The sequence below is a fragment of the Eriocheir sinensis genome, chromosome 28 (genome assembly GCF_024679095.1).
Source record: "Eriocheir sinensis breed Jianghai 21 chromosome 28, ASM2467909v1, whole genome shotgun sequence".
NCBI lineage: Eukaryota > Metazoa > Arthropoda > Malacostraca > Decapoda > Varunidae > Eriocheir > Eriocheir sinensis.
The window spans coordinates 437,323-462,500 of NC_066536.1; the positions used below are offsets into that span (position 1 = coordinate 437,323).

General features: G+C 46.0%; 1 protein-coding gene across 1 annotated transcript; it reads right to left on the reverse strand.

The window, feature by feature from the left end:
• LOC127004338 (glutamate receptor ionotropic, delta-1-like) lies at positions 1–24,819 on the reverse strand. Its single transcript, XM_050871896.1, has 15 exons — positions 24,105–24,819; positions 14,496–14,591; positions 14,221–14,338; positions 13,877–13,986; positions 9,464–9,660; positions 9,124–9,228; positions 8,739–8,815; positions 7,396–7,692; positions 6,388–6,512; positions 5,746–5,867; positions 4,858–5,089; positions 4,427–4,575; positions 3,872–3,961; positions 2,711–2,877; positions 1–812 (listed from the first exon to the last, which is right to left on the reverse strand). The coding sequence occupies exons 2-15, from the start codon at positions 14,587–14,589 to the stop codon at positions 542–544; spliced, it is 2,154 nt and encodes a 717-aa protein (XP_050727853.1). The 5' UTR covers positions 14,590–14,591; positions 24,105–24,819; the 3' UTR covers positions 1–541.
• Between the last annotated feature and the right edge of the window lie 359 nt (positions 24,820–25,178).

Genomic DNA, 25,178 nt, shown 5'->3' on the forward strand with positions numbered 1-25,178 from the left:
TAGATTAAAGCTTCAAAGTAAGTTTGCTTCGTATAATTTACTTGCATTTGTGTTACTCGTCTTTTTCCACAGTATCAGTATTTTTTTTTGTGTGTGTGTGTTCCTCTGTCCGTTCGGTCGACTCATTTGATTTCTCCTTTTGCATGCATTTTTTTTTTCTAACGATTTTTTTGACTTCCTGGTGTTCCTCCTCCTCCTCCTCCTTCTCTTGCTTCCCTGTCTCTCGTCCGTTCTGCCGCTGGTCCTCGTTGTGCTCATATCGCATCTGCATCCTGACGACAGTGAAAAGTGAAGACCTGCGTGGGTGTGAGCGTGATGGTGGGGCGTGCAGTGCGTGTCGATCTATCATACTATCTGTTTTCCCTGCCTGCTCTGACTCTTGGCTGCTGCAAGTTCCATGTTTGTGGGAGTGCGGGGTCTTGCTTCACAGTGCGTCAGTCCATCTGTCGTTCCATCGGTTGTTCTGCCTGTTCCTAACTCTCAGCTGCTGCAAATCTTATGTCCTTGGTTCACACTCGGTACCTCAGGGGCACAGGCCAAGTCACGAGGCCGAAACGTGTCCATTCTGGTGCACAGTGACCCCCTCCGTGACCCTGACCTCGCCCTTATTGAATCCGCACCGGTGGCTGGCCTTCTCCAGTAGCAGAGCCGAGGCCGCTATCAGAAAGCCAAAGAGCAGGATGAAGAAGGCGGCCTGCAGGTGGACGAGGGTGATGGCATAGTTCTTCTCCACTTCCACGGACTTGGTCACCTTGCGTACCTCGTCCCTCATCCACTTCCCGACTAGGCCCGAGGCGGTGATGCTGGTGAGCCTGTGAGAAGGAGACTGCGGTGAGGAGCGTTTAGGCTTGGGAGACTTAAAACAAATGGAAGAGGATAAGAATAAGGAAGAGAAGCGAGGAGGAAGGATGGAAGGAGCGTTTAAAAGAAGTGGAAGAGGAGAAGAAGAGAGAGAAGCGAGGAAAATAGATGGAGGGAGCGTTCAAATGAAGTGGAAGAAGACAAAAAGAAGGGAGAGAAGCGAGGAGGAAGGATTGAAGAAGTGAAGGATGACAAGAGGTATGGAGAGAGGCGAGGAAGAAGGAGGCGGAGGAGGGCACTTAGGTTCGGTGCATGTACGTGAAGAAGTGAAAGAGGAATGAGGCCGGAGAGGCTGTAAAAAAAGGAGAAGGTGGTTGGGCTTAGGTTTAGGAGAAGGAGAAGACCAGAAGGAGAGAGATAATCAAGGAAGCAAACGACGGCGGAAGGATTTAGTTTGGGATGGCGGAAATAAGTAGAGGAGAGATGATAGTGATGCTGTGAGAGAGGATATAAGAGATAAGATGAAGTACTTTTGTTAGAGGGATGAGAAGAGGAGGAAGGGAGATGCTGGGAGGGCCATGAAGGAGAAACGAAAGGACTTAAGTTAGGAAGAAATAGAAAGGGAAAAGGGTGGACTGAAGAAAAGGTGAACGGTAGTGAGAGACTGAAGTGAAAGTAAAGTGCAGGGTTGGTGGATACTTGTGTGAGGCAGAAGAGAGAAGGTATCAGGATGGGAGAAAAGGGAGATAAAATTAAAGAGATGGAATGTCATGTAGGGATGGATTAAAGAGGAAAGTGTGGGAGCTAGATAGTGTAGAGGGAGTGCTGGGCTTTACTGGACGTCGTGTACAGGAAGAGGAGAGCGAAAGGGGCGGAAAATGAGAGGAACAGATGTAAACCCAATTAAATCTGTTCACACACACACACACACACACACACACACACACACACACACACACACACACACACACACACACACACACACACACACACACACTTCAATATAATTAACTTGATAACAGATACGCCGGTTAAAATTTTGACTTGAAACAAATTAGCATAACAGTTTGGAGTCCTCGTATTTTGTTTTAGAGACGAACATAAAAATAGATAAAGAAGGGTAGGCAAGGAGCAACAAAGAACATGCAGTCGACGCTCGAAGAGATAATAAAAAGGGGAAAATAAACGTGGAAAACACGGAAAACCAGAATTATATTTAGGTTGGAATTTAATGTCGCATCGTCCCCTCTCAGCTCCCTCCCTCGCGTCTCCCTCGCGGCTCAGGGAAAAGCTGCAGAAAATCGTTGCGGGAGAGGCGCGAGAGGAGGCGAGCAACAGTCGGAGGGCGGCGGGAGGCGGCTTGTGTGGGCGTGATTCTCTTGCTCGCGGGGTGCCACAAAAATCCAGGAGGTTTAAATAAAATTGCATAATACTATCTTTTATACTCCTCTCTCTCTCTCTCTCTCTCTCTCTCTCTCTCTCTCTCTCTCTCTCTCTCTCTCTCTCTCTCTCTCTCTCTCTCTCTCTCTCTCTCTCTCTCTCTCTCTCTCTCTCTCTCTCTCTCTCTCTCTCTCTCTCACACACACACACACACACACACGCACACACACACACACACACACACACACACACACACACACACACACACACACACACACACATGAAGTTGCTGCCAAAAACAAAAAGATTCTGCAGGGGTGTAAACTCGTTGTGCCTTGGCAGCACATTTCCACGCTGCGTCTCCTCTGTTCCCTCGCCAGTTCACACCCTGTTCCCATTCCTCTTACTTTTACCCTCCATTCTTCTCTTACCTGGTCACAACGAGTTTATTTTCAGGCGAATCTATAGCCTTTAGGTGCAACGTTATTCAGCTGCCATTGACGGGCCTAGACGACTCTGAATGCCTTACATGGGGCTAATCACGACTCTGATGGGGGAGCCTGACTGGAAGGCGATGCCGTAGCTCTGTGGGTAGAACGAGTCTCGCGAGATGTAGAATTTCTGGATGCCCCGCGCCGCCGCACGCACCTCGGAGCCCAGCCTGGCGTTGATGAAGACGAAGGGGCCCGTCATCACCTGTCACGGGCATCGTTACACCTGTTACACTCATTACATTTTCATTCATCCTTACACATTGCACAATCATCATTACACCTATTACGCTCATCATTACACCTGTCACACCAATCATTACACCTGTCACTGTTATCATTACGGCTGCCACACTCATCATTACTCCTGTCAGTCATCATTACACCTGCCACACTCATCATTACTCCTGTCAGTCATCATTACACCTGTCACACCAATCATTACTCCTGTCAGTCATCATTACACCTGCCACACTCATCATTACACCTGTCAGTCATCATTACACCTGTCACACCAATCATTACACCTGCCTCACTCATCATTACACCTGCCAGTCCTTACACTTGTAACTCATTTACACCTGTCACTGCTATCATTACACCTGCCTCACTCATTATTGCAGCTGTCAGTCATCATTACACTTGTCAGTCATCATTGTACCTCATACCCATCATTGCACCTGTCACGATAACTGTTACACCTGTTGTAGTCATTACACATGTTACAGGCCTACGCATAATAAGACCTGGCCAAGTTAATTTATTTATATTTCATAAGAATACCTTCAAGCCCTACTTTTCACCGCGATTTATTCTCTCCATTCATCTTCTTACACTTCTTAGCTCATTTTCTATCTATTTTGTGAGTTGCTAAGCTTCTAGACTGTATGCTAGGACCGGCAAGATATGTGACTGTTTGTACACTACTAAATTTAGCAGAAATGATCCATCTCATATTTATCCTCCTAATTCCTTTATCCTTGAGCTGAGTTTGCACTACCTGTTTGTCCCAGGAGGGTGTATTCCTCTACTCTTAATAGTTTTGTTGCTGATCATTATTTCTTTCCCTACCCCATTTTGGGATAAATATTCCCTTCGTTTTCTTTTGAACTGATTTCAGACACTGGATTAGTCTTTATAACTGTTGCCCTCGTCACTTATCAACAAGGACTAGAACAGTGAGCGGGACAGCAGCTCACCTTGTCCGCTCCCGCGTCGTAGTTCTTGGCATATCCGAGGGCGGGTTCGAAGACGTCCCAGACATCCTTGTAGATGCCGTCCTCCGCCTCCTGAAAGTCACCAAATTACTCGTCACTCTTCCCTTTGTAACCCCTCGACAGGGAAAGACTGACAGACAGGGAGACAGGACTGACAGGCAAGCAGGCAAGCAGGCTGGCAGGCAGGCAGACAGAGAGACAGACAGACCAGCAGAAAGAGATGCACACAGATTCTAACATTCTCCACATTCCTCAAGACCCACATTCACTTAATAAGCCCTGAGACCCATGAGGCAACTCAGTGCTTTCGAGATTCAATTTTTTTTTCAAACTTCGTAACCCACAGAGGCTTGTTCCGCGCTCCCCCAGCCCTTATCTTCCAACTAGCAACCCTGCGTCTGGGCTCCCATTTCCCATTCTCTCTGATCATGCTTATGGCTGTTTAGTGCTGAACGCAAGCATGTTGCACACGAGAGAGAGAGAGAGAGAGAGAGAGAGAGAGAGAGAGAGAGAGAGAGAGAGAGAGAGAGAACTTACCTTTAAGAGGAAAGCGTTGGAAGTTCCCTTTACAACAGCAGGATGGAGTCTGCCTTGCCGTGCTGCCACAAGCAGGTCCGTGAGTGTCTCGATGGGCTTGGTGAAGGTGGGCAGGGCCAGCACGGCCGTGAGGGTGCCGGAATATAGGGCTGACGGGCGAACAAGGAGGAGCGGTAAAGGTGGATTTATGTTTGTCGTAATAGAAGGGTAAATAAACACAAACAAGAGCAGGGGAATGGAGAGAAGGAAGAGGAGAAGGAGGAAGCAGAGAAGAAAAAGAGGAAGAGGAAGAGAAAGAAGCAACGCGGAACTTACCATATACAATGAATTTATTTTGGTCATTTATTAAAGAGGGATAAATGAACAAGAACAAGAACAGGAAATGGGAGAAGAGGAAGAGGTAAAAGAGGAAGGAGAATCGTGAAACTTACCGTATATAATGAAGCAAAACATGTACCAGAACAAAAAGATGATTCTGAGCGGCGTTTCTTTAGGGAACAGCAGGTTGCCTTGGACCACGAGGGAGCGAAACACGGTGAAGGAGAGAGTGTTGAGGGTCAGCCTGGCCATCCTGCCCCTGCCGACATACTGCTCCCGCACCCACACCACCGCCGCCAGCACGAACCCCATCGCTAGCGTCACAGCCGTCACCATCCCCCACACCTGGCACGTAAAGAAAATAAATGGGTTTTGAAAGGGATGGTTCCCCCTAGAGTCTATTATAGGCTCGCATAACTTTATACCTACGACCCATCACCGGCGTAAGACCATTGCTCAAACCTGCAACGAGTGAGTAAAGTGTAAATACAAAGCAAATGGTCAATAAGGAACGTTTGGTCGCAGTGCTTGTAGTTCGAGTCAGACTTAAACAAAGATACAGGAGTGACATGAGGACGAGCCAGCACGGGTAAACGGCGGGACTAACTGAATTTTACTGAGGAGACCCGACTAGCTAAATGGCTCCTCATCTAGTTAGTCGCCGGTCACCATAGCATTTGCATGCCTTAATAAATCACCTCCAGAATACTCCTATTTCGTGTACAGTGACTTGTGTTAGGAAAGAGAAAGTTATGATAGAGCTAATGGTTTCACCTTTATTCTGACGCTGCCCCGTCCTCAGCCAAGGCTGAGGATCTCTTGCTAGACAAAAACATACCAAAAAACACACTTAACCTCTTTTACTTTCTTCTCGTGTACCTATTGGCCTGTATCGCACCTCATAGTCAGTGAATCCTATGCCTGCACTCATTATCCATGTCCTCGCAACGCTCATTGCGTTAATATGCTTCCTCTTTCCTGGGTTGCCATGTGTCCCTTACCAGACCGGAGAACGGGGAGAAGGCAGCAAAGGCGCGGTTCTTCTCTTCCGGGGCTGGGGACATCAGCACGGTCCCCTCTACGTAGTATGGCATCGAGAAGTCGACCACGGTCTCCCTTTTGCCTGTTCGTGGAAAGTCCGGAACATGAGGTGGTGGTGTTTTGGTGGTGCAGTTTTGGGCATTCAGAAGATAAAAGTAGTAAATCACACCGGTCTAACGTTGAAAGATGCAACGTTCAAAATTCTACGGTGTTTGTAACCATGTTTTCATTACAATTTTTTTTAGAGGGGACAATAAAAGGAAACGTCTTGGGCAGCTTCTGAAAATAATTCTACGGGGTTTGTGGCCATGTTTTAAGTTACATTTTTGAAGGAGGGGAGTAAAAGATTATGCGAAAATGTTTATAAAGGATGTAAGCATAGGTAATAATAGCATGCTAATCCCATATTGGAAACTGAACGATATGCAATAAGTGAATCGACTGGTTAAGTCTACACGTGTCTTCATATTCTCCATCTTATAGTTCATAGTCGTAGGAAGGAAGAAATACAAGAGTTGTTCCAGAGTTTACCGGCGAAACGGATGAAAGTGGAGAACATTTTTGATGGAGGTTTCATTAACAGCCAATTGGATGGTATGTACCTGTGATAGTAATCTCATTAACAGCCATGTCCGCCTCTCTTCGTGCCACCACACCGATCATGCCCGTCACGGCCCCGGGCAGCACCTCACCCCACTGACCGTCCGTCGCCTCCACCAGCCGGTACCTGTTTGTGTTCCGGAGAGGAGAAAGGCGTAAGGGAAGGAAGGATTTTGGGTCCTTTTCCGCATCATTTGGGCCCGTTACATAAACTTAAATGTAAGGTGTGGAAGTCGAAAACTGAGGAAGATAAGAAGGCGCTGTTAAAGGGGCGAGAAATGAGGGAGAGGTACTACGTCAGATTGAAAGACGCCAAGTTGGAAACCCTGCGGCGAAGAAGTCGTGAAAAAAATATAACTATTTCCTCATTGAGACGAGAGAATGGGAAGAAAAGAGAAAGAGAAGAAAGAGAGAAGCTTCATCAAAATCCCTGTCATAAAATTGTAGAATAGCAGTAAAAAGAAGAAACTGATATGCGACACCAAGAAAAAGGCAAGAAGGAAGGTCCTCCGCAAACAAGAAAGCGAAAGAGGAAAACTGAGATAGAAAATTACTTGATGAATAAAAGATGAAATAAAAAAGAAGAGAGAAAAAAGGCGGAAGAAATAAGAGAAAAGGATGAGAAGGAGAGGAGGAGGGAGAGGAAAAGAAGAAGGAGAGGAGGAGGAGAAGGAGGAAGAGGAGTAGGAGTAGGAAGAAGAAGAGAAAGAGGAAGAGGAAGAAAAGGAGGAGAAGGAGGAGGAAGAAGAAGTAGAAGAAGAAAAAGAAGAAGAAGAAGAAGTAAATAACAAAAACAAGAATAACAAGAAAAAGAAGTGTAGAGGGAAGATGCAGAGTCTGAAAGGAGAAAGCGAAAAAAATAAGGAAGGTAAAGAAAAGTAGAACGAGGAGGAAGACGAGATGATATAAACAAATAAGGAGGAGGAGGAGAAAGAACAAAAAATAGAGAAAAAAAAGAGAAGAAAAAGAGCAGCATCAGCAACCAACACACAAGGACAGCAGCTCCTCACGTGAAGTTCATCTTGGCGGCGAGAATGTTGAGGAGGTTCACGTCGATTCCTTCCCCGGGGTAGAGGCTGCCGTCTGCTGAGGTCTTGATCCGGAAGTACGGCGAGTTCTCCACCACACACGATCGCAGCTGCCGTCCCCGCATGTCCCTATACTGGTCCTTAACGTAGCGGGTCAGTATAGGGGGCCCTCCAGCGCTCTCCCTCGCTTCGCTGTCTCCGCCTCTTCTTTCCGTCTTTCCTCTGCCCCCGATCGCTCTTCCCCCGCCCAGCCACAGCCACCAGCCGACCTCCTCCAGCCTGCAGAGTGACCAAGTGGAGTGTTTAGTCTCCCGTTTTGTGTAGTGCTTTAGTTTTTGTTTTCTCTTAGTCGTTTTGTTTTTTGTGTGTATTCTCGCAGTAAAAGTGAATTTGTGTGTGTCTCTAGTTGCTCTTTCTTTGTTTTGTTGTTTTTGTTTTGTTTTTGCATTTTTTTGTGTTTGTTTCATCTTTTTTTCGATACATTAAATTAATGATGATAATGATAATAATAATAATAATAATAATAATAATAATAATAATAATAATAGTAATAATGTTGTGCTGGAAGCTTCTCCCGGGGTCTATGGGCCTCTGAAAGACTCCGGGAGGAGCGAGCAGGGGGGCGGGGAGCAATGGCTCCGCCCGCGCCCCGCGGGGCACAGCCAGGCGCCAGGCGGGAAGTGTTGCCAACTCGCCCAGATTTTTATTACTTGTTCATTCTTGTATGATCGAATATACTGTAACGTTCTAGACTGTACTGTTCGGTATATATATAGGAGAAGAGGGCGAGAGGAGTCAGTCCCAGTCATAGTAAGCTAGTGGTCAGTGAAGAGTTAAAGTGAATTGTACTACTAAGGAAGAATATTAAACTATAGAAGCTGTGCAAGGTGTTTTACATATCTCCCTCCCACGGAGTCTCCTGACGGCGACACGAAACCCAAGTAACACTTCCGGCATAACAATAATTAAAATACATGGTTTCAATATTACTGTTAAAACTTATATATATATATATATATATATATATATATATATATATATATATATATATATATATAGATATATATATATATATATATATATATTAACTGCTACGAAAAGTACATGTGGGATCGAGTGTTAGTGTTCCCCTTCAATCTTTTCCCTCTCCCTCTCTACCTATATATTTATATCTATATCTGTATCTATCTATCTCTCCATCTATCTTTCTATTTATTCATATACATATTTATCTTTCTATCTCTCCCTTTCATCATTCATCTTATCCGCAGCAGCAGCACCACCACCACATCACCACCACCACAACGACACACCAAAACACTTACGCTATTTCTCCACTCGTGTCCACGTAAGAGGCCAACAGGTGGTAGAGGCCGCCATTAGCACGCTCCGCCACCGTCACCTGAGAGAGAGAGAGAGAGAGAGAGAGAGAGAGAGAGAGAGAGAGAGAGAGAGAGAGAGAGAGAGAGAGAGAGAGAGAGAGAGAGAGAGAGAGAGAGCATTTCATTAAAATCCATTTTAGAGAACCGTAGAATGGAAGAAAAGGTTTTAGAAAGGAAGAATTTTTTACTTAGTGTGTTAGAAATGGAGGATGTAAGAGAAGGGTTAAGGGTTAAGGGTTAATGTATTGTAGAAAGGAAAGTGTAGGAGAAAAGTTAAGGTAAGAGAGTGTAAGTGTAGGTGTGTTAGTGAATATAGCGGACGCCCTACCTGCATGCCCTCCCGTAGGCTTGCCAGGGCCCCCACCGCCGCCCCCTCCTCCTCCAAGGCCACGTACCAATGCACGGACGGAGACACGAGGCCCGCCTGGCTTGCCTGGACGGGGACAGGTGTGTCAGGTGAGAGAGGAATAGAGAGAGAGAGAGAGAGAGAGAGAGAGAGAGAGAGAGAGAGAGAGAGAGAGAGAGAGAGTCGCAGACAGATATACCGACAGACGTGACTAGAATGAGGCACAGACAAATAGAATGATAAAGAAGCATCCAAACAATCGGTCGTAAACACACACACACACACACACACGCACACCCAGGTGATGAAACAGGACGAGCACCTTATGAAAGATCTCTGCGGTGCGGGAGGCGGTGCAGGCGACGAGCACGTTCCTATGCGTGGCGGGGTCGTAGCCTTTAGTTAGCGCCCCGTGTATGCCCGTCAGCCACCACTCCAGCGACGAGGATGAGGATGAGCAACGGAAGAGAGTCATTCCACGCCATCGTCCTCTGATGGCTGTTATCGTCCCCGCCAAGCCTGTAAAAGAAGGAAAATCAGTAATTTTTATGAGCGTCTCAGCGCTGGTAGCCTCTCTTAAGGGGCCTGGTGGACGGCCCCAGCCCGTTAGTGACTGCCGTAATATATGCCTCCTTGGCCCATGCTTCCCGCGGTGCTCCTCTTGGCCAAAGTCGCTGAAATAAAGGTTAATCGAAAAGCTATACAGCATGTGGGTAATCTTCTTCCATTCGGTAATGGTTGAAAATCTTCATATATATATATATATATATATATATATATATATATATATATATATATATATATATATATATATATATATATATATATATATATATATATATATATATATTATTTCTTGTGTATTCTTGACTTTTTCATATTCCTGGACTTTTAATCTTTACATTTCTTCTTACATATATTTTCATCTTCTGGACTTCCTCGTTTCTAGTTTTTACTAGCTTATTTATTTATGTATTTACATTACACGCCACTACTCAGCTCCTAGAGTTTTTGAAGAGCCGTCTTGCGCCACACCTGTGAGGGCCTGCTTATTAGCACCACACCTGTCTCAGACCCCCCCTTTACTCTCTCTCTCTCTCTCTCTCTCTCTCTCTCTCTCTCTCTCTCTCTCTCTCTCTCTCTCTCTCTCTCTCTCTCTCTCTCTCTCTCTCTCGAGCACACTTCATGTCACCTTGAGTCTTGAAGTGTATCTTGTTGGTAGAAATTATTATGTAGCCTTTTGTGTGTGTGTGTGTGTGTGTGTGTGTGCACTGGTAGACTCGCAAAAACACGGAGACAGGCATGCAGGTATAATAAATAGAAAGACAGGTAGAGAGAGAGAGAGAGAGAGAGAGAGAGAGAGAGAGAGAGAGAGAGAGAGAGAGAGAGAGAGAGAGTGTTTAAGAAAAAAATAATGTGTAAAGTGAATGAGAAAAGTCAGAGTCACCCACAGAATGAGTCACGGCTTCTAAGAGTTAACATCATTTTCTTTCAGTATACGAACAGAGAGACTTACTTAGCCCTCTGGTCTCGCTCGCAGCTCCTCCACCTTAGCTATAATCAACAAACACACACCATACATTCCACGCATTTTCTTCCTCATTCCTTCCCTTCTTCTCCTCCATCTCACTGTAGTTCACACAGACGTTATATTCACAGTGTATGTAGACTGTGGTTATATCCAACAAACACACACCTTACTCGTACATTCCACGCACTTCTCTCCTCTCGTTCACCATACAAGCAGATTTAAACTTATGCTTTGCCTGTGTTTGATTTCTATGTGTTCTAATTATGTTTTACTTCTCTCTTTGACAGGTAAGCTTTGGCTGATGGAACATCCACCGCTGCGAGGGCGGTAAGTGTTCTTCTCATCAATCTTTTAACTCTCTTCACCCCTTGTCACGTATAACACATTCAGACACCCTCCTGATGGGAACGTAACACAAACTATCTCCCTACCCCTTTGGGCGTTACGTACTTTTAGAACGGCCTCTTATAGTACGTGGTAGCGGTAGTGGTGAGCACAGAGGTAGTGTTAGTAGTGTTCATCAATGTGTAGAGACGGCTGGGCGGTGCAGAACCCATAACACCTCACTATATGTGGCACATGAAGCGTGACTAACATCTCCCTCCATCACACGACATGGCCTGAGTCTAGAACACGTCGTGGCGGGTCAGGTCACACAAAGTACCATAGAATGCATTGCTCAAACCGTTTGTTATTTACTGTGTCAATTTCGTACCTGTCCTCGGCGTCAGGTAGGCAGGCTATTGATTTTAACACTGATTTGTATTTCGTAATTATTCCATATATGAAATTTGCTGATGAAACTGTACTAGAGTGTATATTAACGATGATTACAATGCAGTCTTCTAACAATGAAAATACTTGAGATAATGAAGTGAAAACGATAGATAATGTCGTGTAACTGATTATGTGTGTGTGTGTGTGTGTGTGTGTGTGTGTGTGTGTGTGTGTGTGTGTGTTAGCATTATAACTTGAATGTTTGATATTATAAAGTAGCTACGAGTAGTAATGCCATGTAACTAAGCCCTTCAAGAGTCAAGCAGTTTTATGTCAATATACTTCGGCTTAAGATTTTATTGTACAGTGTTTAGTGAAGGCAAACTTTATGGTACAGTGTTTGGTTATTGCACATTTTATGGTGCAGTGTTTGTTTATGGCATACTTTAGTGTGCAGCACTTGGTCAAGGAACACTTTATGGCACAGTGTTTGGTCAAGGAACACTTTATGGCACAGTGTTTGGTCAAGGTTGTGTGGTATGCCAGACACAAAACTTCCTTACGTAGCCACATCGATCACACCTTCCTTCCTCTCACTCCACGGCATACTCGAGCACTCGTGTCCAGGGGGATGTGTTATGAGAAGAGGAACCGACACGCGAAGAGATGAATAATTATTAGAGGTATGTACGTTATTTTCTCATATATGGCGTCTTTATCATGTCATCACTCTTACAGTTAATGTTAGGTAAGGTTGATTTTCTTCTCCCTCGCCCAGTATGTCAGCTCGCGTTATGGTTACCCATTTCCTTTTTTTATGAGTTATTAGGAAGGCTTATCTAGGGTTTGGTCGTCTTCCTTTATGGTCTTAGCTCAAGATATGGAGCTATTGCTTTAATTTTACTTAATTTGTCTGTCGCTGTTTCAATGAGGTCATAATGGTTGCCTACTTTTTTCTTCGTTGTGTGCATTGTCGGGGGGGGGGTAAAAAAATGTGTCGGAGGGAAAGAAGGAAGGAAAGATGTAAGGATAAGAGGCAAACTAGTACATACATGGCGTTATCTGCCTTCCTCTCTCCCTCCCTCCCATCCTTCATCGCTCTCTCCCCTGTCTTCCCCGCTACATTCATCCCTCCTTTCCTTCAGCTTCAATCTCTTCCTTCTCCGTTTCTCCATATTTTCCTTTTATCTTTTCCTGATTCTTTTTATCGTCTCTCTCTCATTTCCGTTCTTCCTTTTATCCCCATTTCCCATTACTATTCCTTTTTATTCGTTCATTTCCTGACCTCTATCATAAATGTCATCTCGCTTTTTGCTGTGTAGTTTTCCTTCTTTCCCGCCTCCTCAGCCTCTAGCTTTCTTTATCCCTCTCGTCTCCTAGTCCCTCCTTCGCCATGATCCTCCCAAGCCACTGTCAGGCAGTTCAACACACACAAAAGCATCACCATCAATAATAACAACAATAACGTCACTCGCCTCGCTTCAAAAGGTCCTCAAACGGAACAAATATTTCATCTCTATCTGCATTCCCCCGCTCACCTACTCTGGATTAAAACATGAAGACTTTAACATTATTTACCTAGTGCCTTGTGATGGTAGAGAAGAGGGAGGGGAAGGCTGAGGAGGAGGAGTTGGAGGAGAAGGAGGAAGAATAGACGGAAAATTGAAATGACGGAGAATTGGACGAACGTGGCCGCTGCTAGATAAAGAAAATAAGAGGAGGCCAGTCCACTGTGAATATATGACTTAAAGAGAGGGACGTTATGCATGTCTGAAGAGTGACATTACGTTTGGTCAGACCGGCGCCGTGCATGCAAAGATCCCTCGTTATCATGCATCACGGTCTGCATGAATATTAACGTTGAGGAAGGAGGAGGTGAGGCGAGGCGTGGGTAGGTAAGAAGGGAGAATAATACAAGAAGAGAGAGAGAGAGAGAGAGAGAGAGAGAGAGAGAGAGAGAGAGAGAGAGAGAGAGAGAGAGAGAGAGAGAGAGAGAGAGAGAGAGAGAGAGAGAGAGAGAGAGAGAGAGAGAGAGAGAGAGAGATTATGATATGATAAGGGATGTAATGCATAAAAAAATAAAGAAAAAGCAAAAGGATGAAAAGTATAAAGAAACATGAGGAAAAAGAGAGAAAAAACAAGCGCAATTGAGATCAAGCAGACGAGATTTGATAAAGGAACAAAGGGGTAAGGAAAAAAATAACGAGTGTGTGTAGGGGAAAGAAAGGGGAGGAGGAGAGTGTGGTGTTGGGGGGGTGAAGGGAGAGAAAGTGTGTTGGGGGCGGTGAAGGAAAGTGAACGGAGGTGAAAATATGAGAAACTGGCAGAAAAAAAAAATATTCTCCTCATAAAACTCGTTAATGCTACTTCTACGGCGTTTCACCTGTTAATAACTCGTTAGGACACCCGTGATTATGGCACTTAACCTGTACAGTTAAAGAGAGAATGATTTAGGATAGTTGTGTGTGTGTGTGTGTGTGTGTGTACCTGGGAGGGAGGCGTCGTACAGCAGATAGTACTCCGTGGCGTTGGACTGCGAGACGAGGTGCTGAAACAATGCTGCCAACCGCTCCTCAGCCTCCTCTGCCGCCGCAACCCTGGGGGGGAGGGGGGGGAATGCGGGAGTGAGAAACAAACGGACAGACAGACAGAAAAAGTCAATTCAAAAGTCAAAAGTGCTCAGGAAAAGTCTGAAAATGTACTATCATTTGTTTTTTTGTCACGCAGCTTGTTTACGGCCATTAAGGAAGCATGATGTATATTTTCAATGCTCTGCGTGGCCTCCGTCAGACTATAACAAGTGAGGAAATAAAAGTCTCGCCCCTCCTTGCCTTGTCTTGAGGGTGGCGTTGAGGGGCGTCGCATAAGCGGTGCCGGCCTGCTGGGGGGCGGCTAGCGGAGGGGGTGTGAAGGGGTGGGCAGCACCGGTGGCCGGGAACTGTGCACACGCTGAAACGTTGGGTGTGGAGAGAAAGTTTGCGATAGTCTCAGTAAAATTGTGCAGCAGATGAAGCATTCTATTTTTGTACCACGTTTTTGCACACACACACACACACACACACACACACACACACACACACACACACACACACACACACACACACACCAGGCAACATGAGCTGTGCGTGCTGGACCACCAGGAGAAACAGGAGGCAGCAGGGCAGAGTAGGAGCGGCAGGGCCGGCATGGGGGCGAGGCATATCTGAAGGGGAAAGAGAGATAAGGACCTGGCAAAAACGTAACACCGAGAAACGCTCGGAATTAATTTATGGTGCGTCTGACAGGCTAATTGCTACAAAGTGACTCCCTAACCGTCCCTTCCCACTCTCCTCCTTTCCCCTTCCATCCCCTCCCTTTTATTCCCTTCGTCCTCCCTCACTATTACAATGATTTCCTTCATGTTTCCACATCTGCCTTTTCTCCCCTCCCCCGTCCCTTCCTTGGCATGTTCCTGGGTAACTGTTTATGAAGGCGTTGATTTTGCTGCTTCTTTCTCTATTTTGTTAGTCTGTGTCTCGTGACAATACTAATTAGGGTGTCCTTCGAATGCATTAATGTACACACACACACACACACACACGGCGACTGAGCTCCATAGCTCAATCGACTCGAACGCCGCGCTGCCAGGGTTCACAGCCTGACATGCGGCGGTTCGGGCCCCGCCAAGGCCGAATTATTTCCGTTGACTAGGAGTGGTTACTGTCCCCCCTAGAACAAGGGGGATGGGGTGTGGTGTATGAGGTCCTAGCAGTACCTCTCTCACACACCGCCAGCCCCCATTGGAGAACTCCCCCGAGGACTGGGGGCTTAGAACTTGGTCGGGAAGGAAGGGTGGGCGGCCGAAGGCGTGCACTAGCTCTTTCGTGGACCAAAAATTAAGCTTTTCGTACCTCAAAGCCGTTATTTTAGGTCCACTCCGAGCACTTGCTACCTACCACTTGGCGAAGGGGCAAGAAGCTCCCTATCCACGAGGGGAGAGGGAAAACAACTGCTCAAGACGCCCGTAAGTTCAAAGAAGAACAGGCAAAACAAAAGTGAGCCGAGAAACAAACGCCGCATCCCAGAAACGCCGGGGAGCGGCGGAAGAGCCACGCATCGCCGCACTGCATCCATCACTCCAACCAACTGACAGAGGTGGGAGGAGGAGGCGAAGCCCCGTAAGCCAGGAACGGGCGAGGAGCGGCGAAAGCATTCAAAAAACACGTCACTGCATCCGTCACTCCGAACGGGCGACAAGACGGGAGTTAGTACAGTGAGGCGTCAGAAGCCACGAAAGGCCTGGGAGGCGCTGCAAGAGCAACGAATTCCCGCCCTCTCTCCGTTCCCCGACCAGTCCATAGAGGGGGGAGAAGGGAGCGTTGCTTCAGAAGCCGCGAATGGCTGAGGAGGAAAACCGAACGTCGAATCAGACCTAAACCCCAACCAAAACGGAGTGGATCAGTCAAGGAAACGAGGAAAATGGAGTTTGTCAGAGGACCTCCTTTACAAGGAGCCCTTTTTAAGGTCAGCGACTGCCCTCCCGAGCTAGGCGAGGAACGCCTCCCTCGGGAAGAAGGGCTCTAGCCAGTCGTAGCGAACTGCACCCTCCTCCGGCTGAAGAAGCCATTCAAGAGGTACAGGGCGTGCACGGGCCAGAGCGTGTGACCACGGAACTAGAAGGTCGCCGAGTAGCCCTGCGCTACACGGAGAAGATTTTGACTAGTCAGAAAAAGGAAGTCATGACCGTGAAACAGAAGGGGTGAAACAAAAGAATCACTCCTCTGTCTCCACTATCAGTGAAACTCCCCATCCTTAGCCAAAAGAGGGCAAACTGGGCGGCAAGAGACTTACGGAAATTCGTGCTCCCTCCCTCGCACCAGAAAGCAGGCAGAAAAAGTCGGTGGTGGCGAGGCTCCAAAAGCTACGCAACGCCCACCCAGACCCTACTTGCCACCAAGGCTAGCCACTACGAAAGCTAGGTGAAAGGGGCAGGAGGGGCGAAGAAAAGGATGGGGTGAAACAAAGTATCACCCTACTCTTCCAGGAAAACCGAAAGACCCAGTCCTTCGCCGAAAGGGAGCGGCGAAAAAACTCTACAAAAAACGCTGCACTCCATCCCTCACGTCGATCAGCGGACAAAGATGGGAGGTGGCGGCGAAGCTCCAATACACACGGCGAAAGGCGGTGAAGGGCCAGGACAGGAGAACCGGTACAGTAGTCCTCCCACAGATCACCCGTCGATGACCAGCGTGGGGCAGGGGAGACGAAGGCGATTAAACGATGAGCAGCGAGAGAATGCGCTGGCAAAGTGTGTGAGAGAGGTCCGTGGGATGGCGCGGAACTGTCAGACGTGGTTCTTTCTGCTTCGTTGGGTTCGAAATTTCTAGTGCAGCCTGGATTCGTTATATCCAGATGTGGGATAAGGTTGCCGGTTTTATCCAGGGTTGTCCTGCAGCGCGATCAAGTCCTCTATCGCTAGGAAGTGCACTAGCTCGGAGTGGACCTAAAAAGAGCACTTGTTTATGTCGGAAGCGTACTGCTAGCGATTACGAGTCAAACTCGTGATTTGGCCGTGGTGAATTACACACACACACACACACACACACACACACACACACACACACACACACACACACACACACAAACACCGTTCAGCAATAAATATGAGGCATATGAGGCTTTCCCCGGAGCGTCATCAGTCCTTCTCTTTTACGGATGAATAATTCTTTCTTAAGGGTGTTGAATTCCTCGAGGCGCTCCTGTCGATGAAAAAGATTATTATTTTTTCATCAAAAGAATACACGGCAAGAGAGAGAAAGAGTGGAGGCGGTGGCTGAGTGAATAGCGTGACGGCGCCGCGTCCAGGACGACGCAGGTTCGCGCCCCGCCCGGTGCCACAAGCTGGGATTTTTCAGTCACCGCCGAGTGGCCTAAGACTACCCACATGCTGTCCAGAAGACCACCTATCAACCCGGACTTTAGATTCTAGGATCAAAGATGAGCTCCGGGGGGCAGCATGAGCCAATGCAAGATGGCGCCACTATAAACACTTGCCTGCGCCACGACGGGCTGGGGCCGACCATCAGGCCCCATCAAGAAAGCCTACCGGCGCCATAGGCGAATACGTAAATAAAATTCGTTCCACTCCTTCCAGCTGCTCCACAAAAATGTCGTTCCAAAAATTGGACGGAGAAAAGATAAATCGCTCATTCCGGAAAGTTGATGACGAGCGTTTTCAATTTGATTCTTGAGGCGTTTAATATTCCCTTCCTGAACGAGCTGAAGTCGGTGGTATAGGAAGAAAAGACTAAGGACAGACGCAACAAAAATGACTTCGTACACTCAAATGAAACAAATGGTAAATCTAGTTCATGTTTTGTATGGCTACTCTTCGCTTTAAATCACTCAAGTCGTCGATGTCATAATAAAGGACGGGAATTAAAACATAAAACCTTCACCACGATAACAAAGGTCGAGAAATAGAGGCACGCAGAGAATGTGTGTGCCGTGGTTTGGTGATTCTTAAGTAATTCCAGATAGGACAGCATTCAAAATAGCTATGAATGCGAGACGCCGCCGAGCCACGCCGGCCAGCCTGCCCGAGAGGCTTTCGTCAAATTGTGACGAGTTGACAATGAAGGTTACGTGACTGGCATACTGTTCCATTACCTAACACAACGGTAGTGTGTGTGTGTGTGTGTGTGTGTGTGTGTGTGTAATTCACCTCTTGGTCTGCTGCGGGTCTCTCTCGAGACAGCCAGCCGTTCCCCTACGGAAGAGCACAGAGCTCGTAGTACCGATCTTTGGGTAGGACTGAGACCACTCACACACAACACACCGCGACAACGAGGTCACAAGTTGCCTGACGTCGCGTACCTACTCACTGCTAGGTGAACAGGGGCTACACGTGATAGAAGAAAAACCCAACTTATATTCACCCGGCCGGGGAATTGAACCCCGCTTCTTTTGGTTGTGAGCCAGACGCTCTACCCCTGAGCTACCGGGCCGTGTGTGTGTGTGTGTGTGTGTGTGTGTGTGCCCAAAACAGCACTTTGAAATGGCACCTCTGCTGTAATTTTTTTAACTCTTAGAATATGATTATGGAGGAGTTAGACATTAGAAAAGTGAATTTGGACACTTGGGTCGGATTGCGCAAAGTCAGTGCACACGATTTTGTGAAGATAACACAACTTTAAAAAAGCGGAAATTTTTGAAGTAGGAGAAATTCAATGCACCATATCTCCAAAATGTGACACTCTATTGAAACAATAGAATTGTCTCTTCTCTTCCTCTTCTTCTCTTCTTCTGCCTCCTCCATTCCTTGTTACCCTGGAACTAAAGGATGACGAATGAAATATCGAAGAGAGAGAGAGAGAGAGAGAGAGAGAGAGAGAGAGAGAGAGAGAGAGAGAGAGAGAGAGAGAGAGAGAGAGAGAGAGAGAGAGAGAGAGAGAGAGAGAGAGAGAGAGAGAGAGAGAGAGAGGAAATAGGGAAAAATCGTATACTATTCATGTCTTAAGATCACAGTCGCCATCAGGCCCCACGAGAGAGCCAGCTGGTGCCATGGGCTGCTCATTAATACTACATCTCACTTGCCTAGGCTTCCGAGGCCTGCGGCAGACAAGGCCACATGGTCGGTAATCAGAGAAAACAAGGAATCGATGACACAATATTGTTTCGCTCACAAACACTCCTTTTATAGCGTGGTTTTGGTCAGTAGAATCTGTTACAAATTCTTATGATCTTATATTCATCACGCACGCGCACAATTACACACACACACACACACACACACACACACACACACACACACACACACACACACACACAACACCATACATGCACACCACCACCCTGTAAAATAACTCGTTTTATTCAGTAGATGGATTGCTGGCGTGCGAGGAAGGGTCTGCTGCGTGTTACCTGGGCCTTCATTTGCACACGGCGAGAGGTCATTAGCATCTGTTGAGCTTCTGTTGGAATGAATGAACTCTCAGGTGTGTTGTCAGCGTCCTTCTTTTGTTGATGTGGTCCGTTGGCGGGTTTTAAGTGGAATATTATGCATCGTGCTCGTGTCTGTGTGCCATTCCGAAGTCTTTTGTGTTAAGTTGTATTGTGTAGTGCTGTGTTTTATCGGAGGAGCCCTGAATTAAGACAGCGACCACCACCATCACCGCCATCACCATCTGTACTCCTCCTCCCCCCTAACAAAAGCCATGCCACCGCCTCAATTGTTCTCCATGCTTACTACATCGATAGTTGTGGTGGTGGTGGTGGTGGTGGTAGAGGTGCGGTGATGATGGTGGCGGTGGAGACGGTGATGTTAATAGTAGTAGTGGCGGCGGGTCGCATTACTATTTAGGTGATGATTCTTATAGATGGCATCGCTATCACCTAAGGAGAGTGAGTCATATAATTATTATCAGTATAGCGTCCCCGTTTCGCCTCGTCATTTTTTTTTTTTTTTTACGTCCTCGCCTGTAGCGCCGGTAGGCTTTCTTCAGGGGCCTGGTGGTCGGCCCAAGCCCGTCATGGCGCAGGCAATTTATTTAGTGGCGCCATTTATGCTTGGCTCATGCTGCCTCCTGGAACTCATTCTTGACTCACTTCGACGGTTTCTTCTAGAGTCCGGGATGATTGATGGTCTTCAGAACAGCATGTGGGTAGTCTTAGGCCACTCGGCGGTGACTGATAAATCCCAGATGGTAGCGGGTGGATTCAAACCGACGTCGTCCATAGCGCGGTGAATGCGGGGCCCGTACGCTAACCACCCAGCCACCACCTACCCATCAACCTACCCATCATTATAATTATCATCTCTCCTCCACTTTCATTTTCATTCCGTCTCTGTTCCTTCATTCCGTGGCCTCGATAACGTCTCTTTGCCGCTCTTAGACGTTCCTCCTCATCTCGACCAGCGAATGAATAAGTAGATAAAAGAAAATAAAGAGACATGCGATAACAAAATATAAAAAGAAAACGGCGATCAAAAAAAAAAGTGATTGCAAAATATAGAAGGAAAGTTTGAGAAATCTGCAAACAAAAAAATATATATAATTGCGGAAACGAAGAAATAAAGACGAGTATAGCTAATCGAATAAGGTGAAGATAATGAAAGAAAATAGGAAAGAGGACACCAGAAAAATGATGGAAGAAAGAGAAAAGGGATCAATAGAGGCAAAGAAAGACAGGGAGAAAGAAAGGAGCAAAAGAAGTGAGGAAATAAAGAAAGAAAGAGAAAAAGAAACAAAAGAAAAAAAAGGAAGAATTAGAAAGAAAAAAAAAAGACAGGAAAAGAAACAAAATATAAGATTCGACGAAAAAAAATAAAACAAGGAGAAAAGTAAAAAAAAAAAAAAAAGTAAAGCCCATTCATTACACACCCATCACTTTCTCCTCACATTCCTCGCTCCCAGCCTTCGCACGTCTGCCTGAACGTTTGTTATCAAGGTTTTAAGACTCATTGGCTGCTATTCCTCTCTCTCTCTCTCTCTCTCTCTCTCTCTCTCTCTCTCTCTCTCTCTCTCTCTCTCTCTCTCTCTCTCTCTCTCTCTCTCTCTCTCTCTCTCTCTCTCTGTGTGTGTTTGTGTGTGTGTGTGTGTGTGTGTAAAGTATCTGTTTGGTGTTATATACGACGTGTCATGAATGTATCTCGTTGTGAACTCTTTGTCAACGCCGGTTTAATGTTTTGTGTGATGTGTGTGTGTGTGTGTGTGTGTGTGTGTGTGTGTGTGTGTGTGTGTGTGTGTGTGTGTACAGCGGTTTTGGTATGACTGTTTTATTTGTTTTGTCCCGTTTTTATGTGCTCTCTCCCATTGTTTGCCGTGCCGGTACTACCATTCCTAGCGGTCTGTTGATTGCATGTTTCCTGGCGCACTTCTTAATTCAGAGGAGACATAAATCGTGGCCGTCAGTGCGGACCGGTTAGCCATTGTTGCCCGTCGGTGGTGGAGACACACAGACCGGGCCGCGGCGCACACGGGGCTTTGTACGGCTGTGGCCAAAGAATACCTTAATGTCGCAGAAAATAGAATATCAACTTGTATTGCTTTCTTAGAATGTAGCGATAGGTAATACTACAACTCAACTCATACTACTCCAAAGAATATTATTTGGATTATCTCCTCTCTTTTGTGTTGGCAAGGAACATGTACCACTGAAGGATAATGAAAAGCAGTAAAGTGATCGGATAAATTAACTTGGTATTACTTAGTTAACTAAAGACTGTCTTGAACCCAACTAATCTATGGGGTGAATGGAGACCAAGGAGGTCGTCACCCACAGTATCTCTCTCTCTCTCTCTCTCTCTCTCTCTCTCTCTCTCTCTCTCTCTCTTCTACACACACACACACACACACACACACACACACACACACGTGGCTTCATGTAACAGGGGCACGCGACGTAGCTATAGGGAATGAATAAGTAGAGATAGAAGCTAATCTGTTATGACAGCGAGGCGTCTGTCGTGCAGGAGGACACCTTATATTGTGTGGGTTTTCCTGAGGGAAGAAAATTAACTCTTGAATTAAATAAAGACCATGTAGATGTGACCTTGAGGATGATCTTCTAGTACTCTTTTCATTTCACTGAGTATAAATGGAAACAAACGTGTTATTTTTTTTTGTCAGCGATAATGAACTATAATACATTGTCATTCGCAGTGGAATTCGGAAGCAGAACAAAAATAAAGTAGTAAACGAAGCATATTTTAGCTCTTATTCTTATTCCTTTTACTTTGTTGAGAAACAAAGTGTTTGCTGGAAATTTGGAATTAAACATTAAGTGGAATTAATATGAGTCAATCTACAGTAATATTTCTACATATATATTATGTTAAGCACATCAAAAACCTGAAGGGGAAACTTGGTACAATGTGCAATTTTAGACAATTGAAGATCCCAGGAATTCCCGGGATCCCGGGATTAGGGCTAATTTTTATCCCGGAATCCCGGGACAAAGAAAAGGGTCCAAAACGACAATCCCTAACCCGGACTCTAGATTCTCTCAAAGAGATTATCAAAGATGAGCTCTAGGGGGCAAGATGGTGCCCCTATAAACACTTGCCTTTGCCATAACGGGCTGGGGCCGACCACCAGGCCCTACCAAAAAAGCCTACCGGCGCCATAAGCGAAACGTTAAAAAAAAGAAAAAAGAAAGAAAGAGCCTCATCTCAGTTTCCCAGAGCAAAATTTTCTTCTTTTTCCTCTCTCCTTACAGGAGCACAAAGATACGTGTAGGTGGCGATGTTTCCATGAATCATTAAGCAACCTTTCTTGGTGTGTTAGCGCGTGTGGCAGAAATGTTACTGTAAGCTGTCTCTGTTGGCTCATTACTATTGTCCCCGTCACCGTCCTTATCTCAACATGAATCCCTCGAACGGGCTATATGACCATCGTTGTGGATGACCCTGAACAGCTGTGTGAGAGAGGAGAGTAAGCTATGCCATCCCTGTCCTATCTACGAGCCCCACTTACTCTTCAGGGTCGGCGTGAGGGAAGCAGCCGTTACTGTCATACATCTTCTAGGGCTTCTTATACTGCCAGCCTTACCATGTTCTCGGCGTGTCCCTCAAAGCCCTTCTGGTTATCTTTATGGTAAAGCTTGTATTGGTGACGGGCCTGTGGAGGGGTGGATCGTTACGTTAATAATTGCTCTGCACGCCATGCTAACCTGTGAGGCGTCGTGCAGCAAGGAGGCGCGGGCGAGGGGAAGCGAAATATGGATGAACCTTTGTGGTGTTCCCCTGGTAACACGTAATATTTGTCATGGGCAGTTGACCTCTTTGGAAATATGTTATAATCCCGTTCACGCTCTCATTTGCAAGTTACTACAGAACTGATATTTTTAAAAAAATCTGAGGACACTTGGTACTGTCGTTATTGGAGATCTGTGTGTGCCCTTTTCTTTTAGTTCACGAAAAAAATATTGAATCTGATACATATCTGTTTAGGACCTAAGATATTGGCTCTGCACCCCCTTGACTTGCCCCTAACTTGTATTTTGCTATTATTTTATTTTATAACAGGCGATGAATGGGACGAGAATAGAAACATCCTGGTTTTAATAAGTTCCATACTTTTCATTATATTACAATAACTGTTGAAATAGGTATATAATTTTTCTTGGTTGTAATATAAAGTAATATGTTGATTTTTACTTCAGTTCATATCATAATTTTATATATCATTTTGAATTACCTAATATACATTGATTAATCGATCGAATACTTACCGATTAATCGGTGCAACCCTAGACGAGAACCGCCAACAAAATCATGATGAGCGAACATCCTCAATAAAGGAAAACAACAGGAGAGAGAGAGAGAGAGAGAGAGAGAGAGAGAGAGAGAGAGAGAGAGAGAGAGAGAGACTGCAATGACATAAACTTAGAGAAAATCAAGAAAAGAAAAGAATGATGAAATTGGAAAGAAAATATCCTACGTTAGCCAAAAAAAAAAAAAAAAAAAAAAAAAAAAAGGAAAAAAAAATCAGTAACAATGTAAAGATAAGAATATAGCCAACGAAAAACAGAAAACCACAGTGTATAACAAGAGCGAAAGTCCAAATTAATTATACTGGTCATACAGAGAGGGAAAAAAGAACTTGGTGGACATTCAGAAGAAAACAAAAAAAGAAACAATGAGACGGTGAAGCAGCGAAGAGCAACGAAACGGGAAAGCGAAGTTGAAAGCGGAAAGACAAACTTCAGGTAAGCGAGGTGTCCCATAGCTTACCTGGGCGAAGGTGTGCGTGAGGTCGCCAAGAGAGCCAGTGAGAGAGTGAGAGTGGCGTCTTCCAATAAGGTCCAGGCTGGGAGTGAGTGAGTGAGCGCTTGCTTGGCGGTGGGCGGTGGTCAGCTCTATCCTTCTCCGCCTCCTCCTCCTCATCATCATCATTAATATCATCCTCTGCCTCCTATTCGTCCAAAACCTACCCTATCTCCACCACTCGCCTTTAGCCCTATCCTCCATGCGATACCATTTATATTCACCTCCTCTTTTCCTCCTCTTCCTCTTCCTTCTCCATGTCCTCTACCTCCTCTTCGTCCAGTAGCATCTCTCCACCGCGTACCTTTAGCCCTCTCCTCCATACGACCCTCTTTACTCCCACCTCCTCCTTTTTCTCCTCCTTTTCCTCTTCTTCCCCCTCCTTCTCTACTTCTTCTACCTCCCCTTCATTCATTCAGTATCTACCCCATCTCTCCACCACTCACCTTTAGCCCGATCCTCCCTTTACTTCCACCTCCTCCTTTTCCTCATCCCCTTTTTCATTCTCTTCCTCCTCTACTACCTCCTCTACCTCCTCTTCGTCCACTACACACACCCTTTCTCAAACTTCTTCCAAGGCCGCCCTTCACTCCATCTCCACCTGTCTTCCTTAAGCCCTCCCCCTCCGCCTTAACCCTCATTCCTCAGCCAACTTACTCCATCCCTCCGACAACACCTTTGTATCCAGTCTATCTCAGAAGTTCACACACACACACACACACACACACACATCCTTACTCATATTTTTCTTTGTTGTATTGGAGAATCAAGAAGCCCAACCACTCACACTCACTCTCCCCCCCCCCCCCCACCACCACCACCACACACACACAAGGGCACCTCCGTGAATATGTGAGTGTTGCCAGGTGTGTTGTGTTGCTCCGCCAGACACCTTCGTCTTAATGACTCCGCGAAGACTGTTTGGGCAGGTGTTTCATTATGTTGTACTTCCTGATGCAGCCAAGACCATCTGTTACTACTACTACTACTACTACTACTACTACTACTACTACTACTGTTACTACTACTACTACTACTACT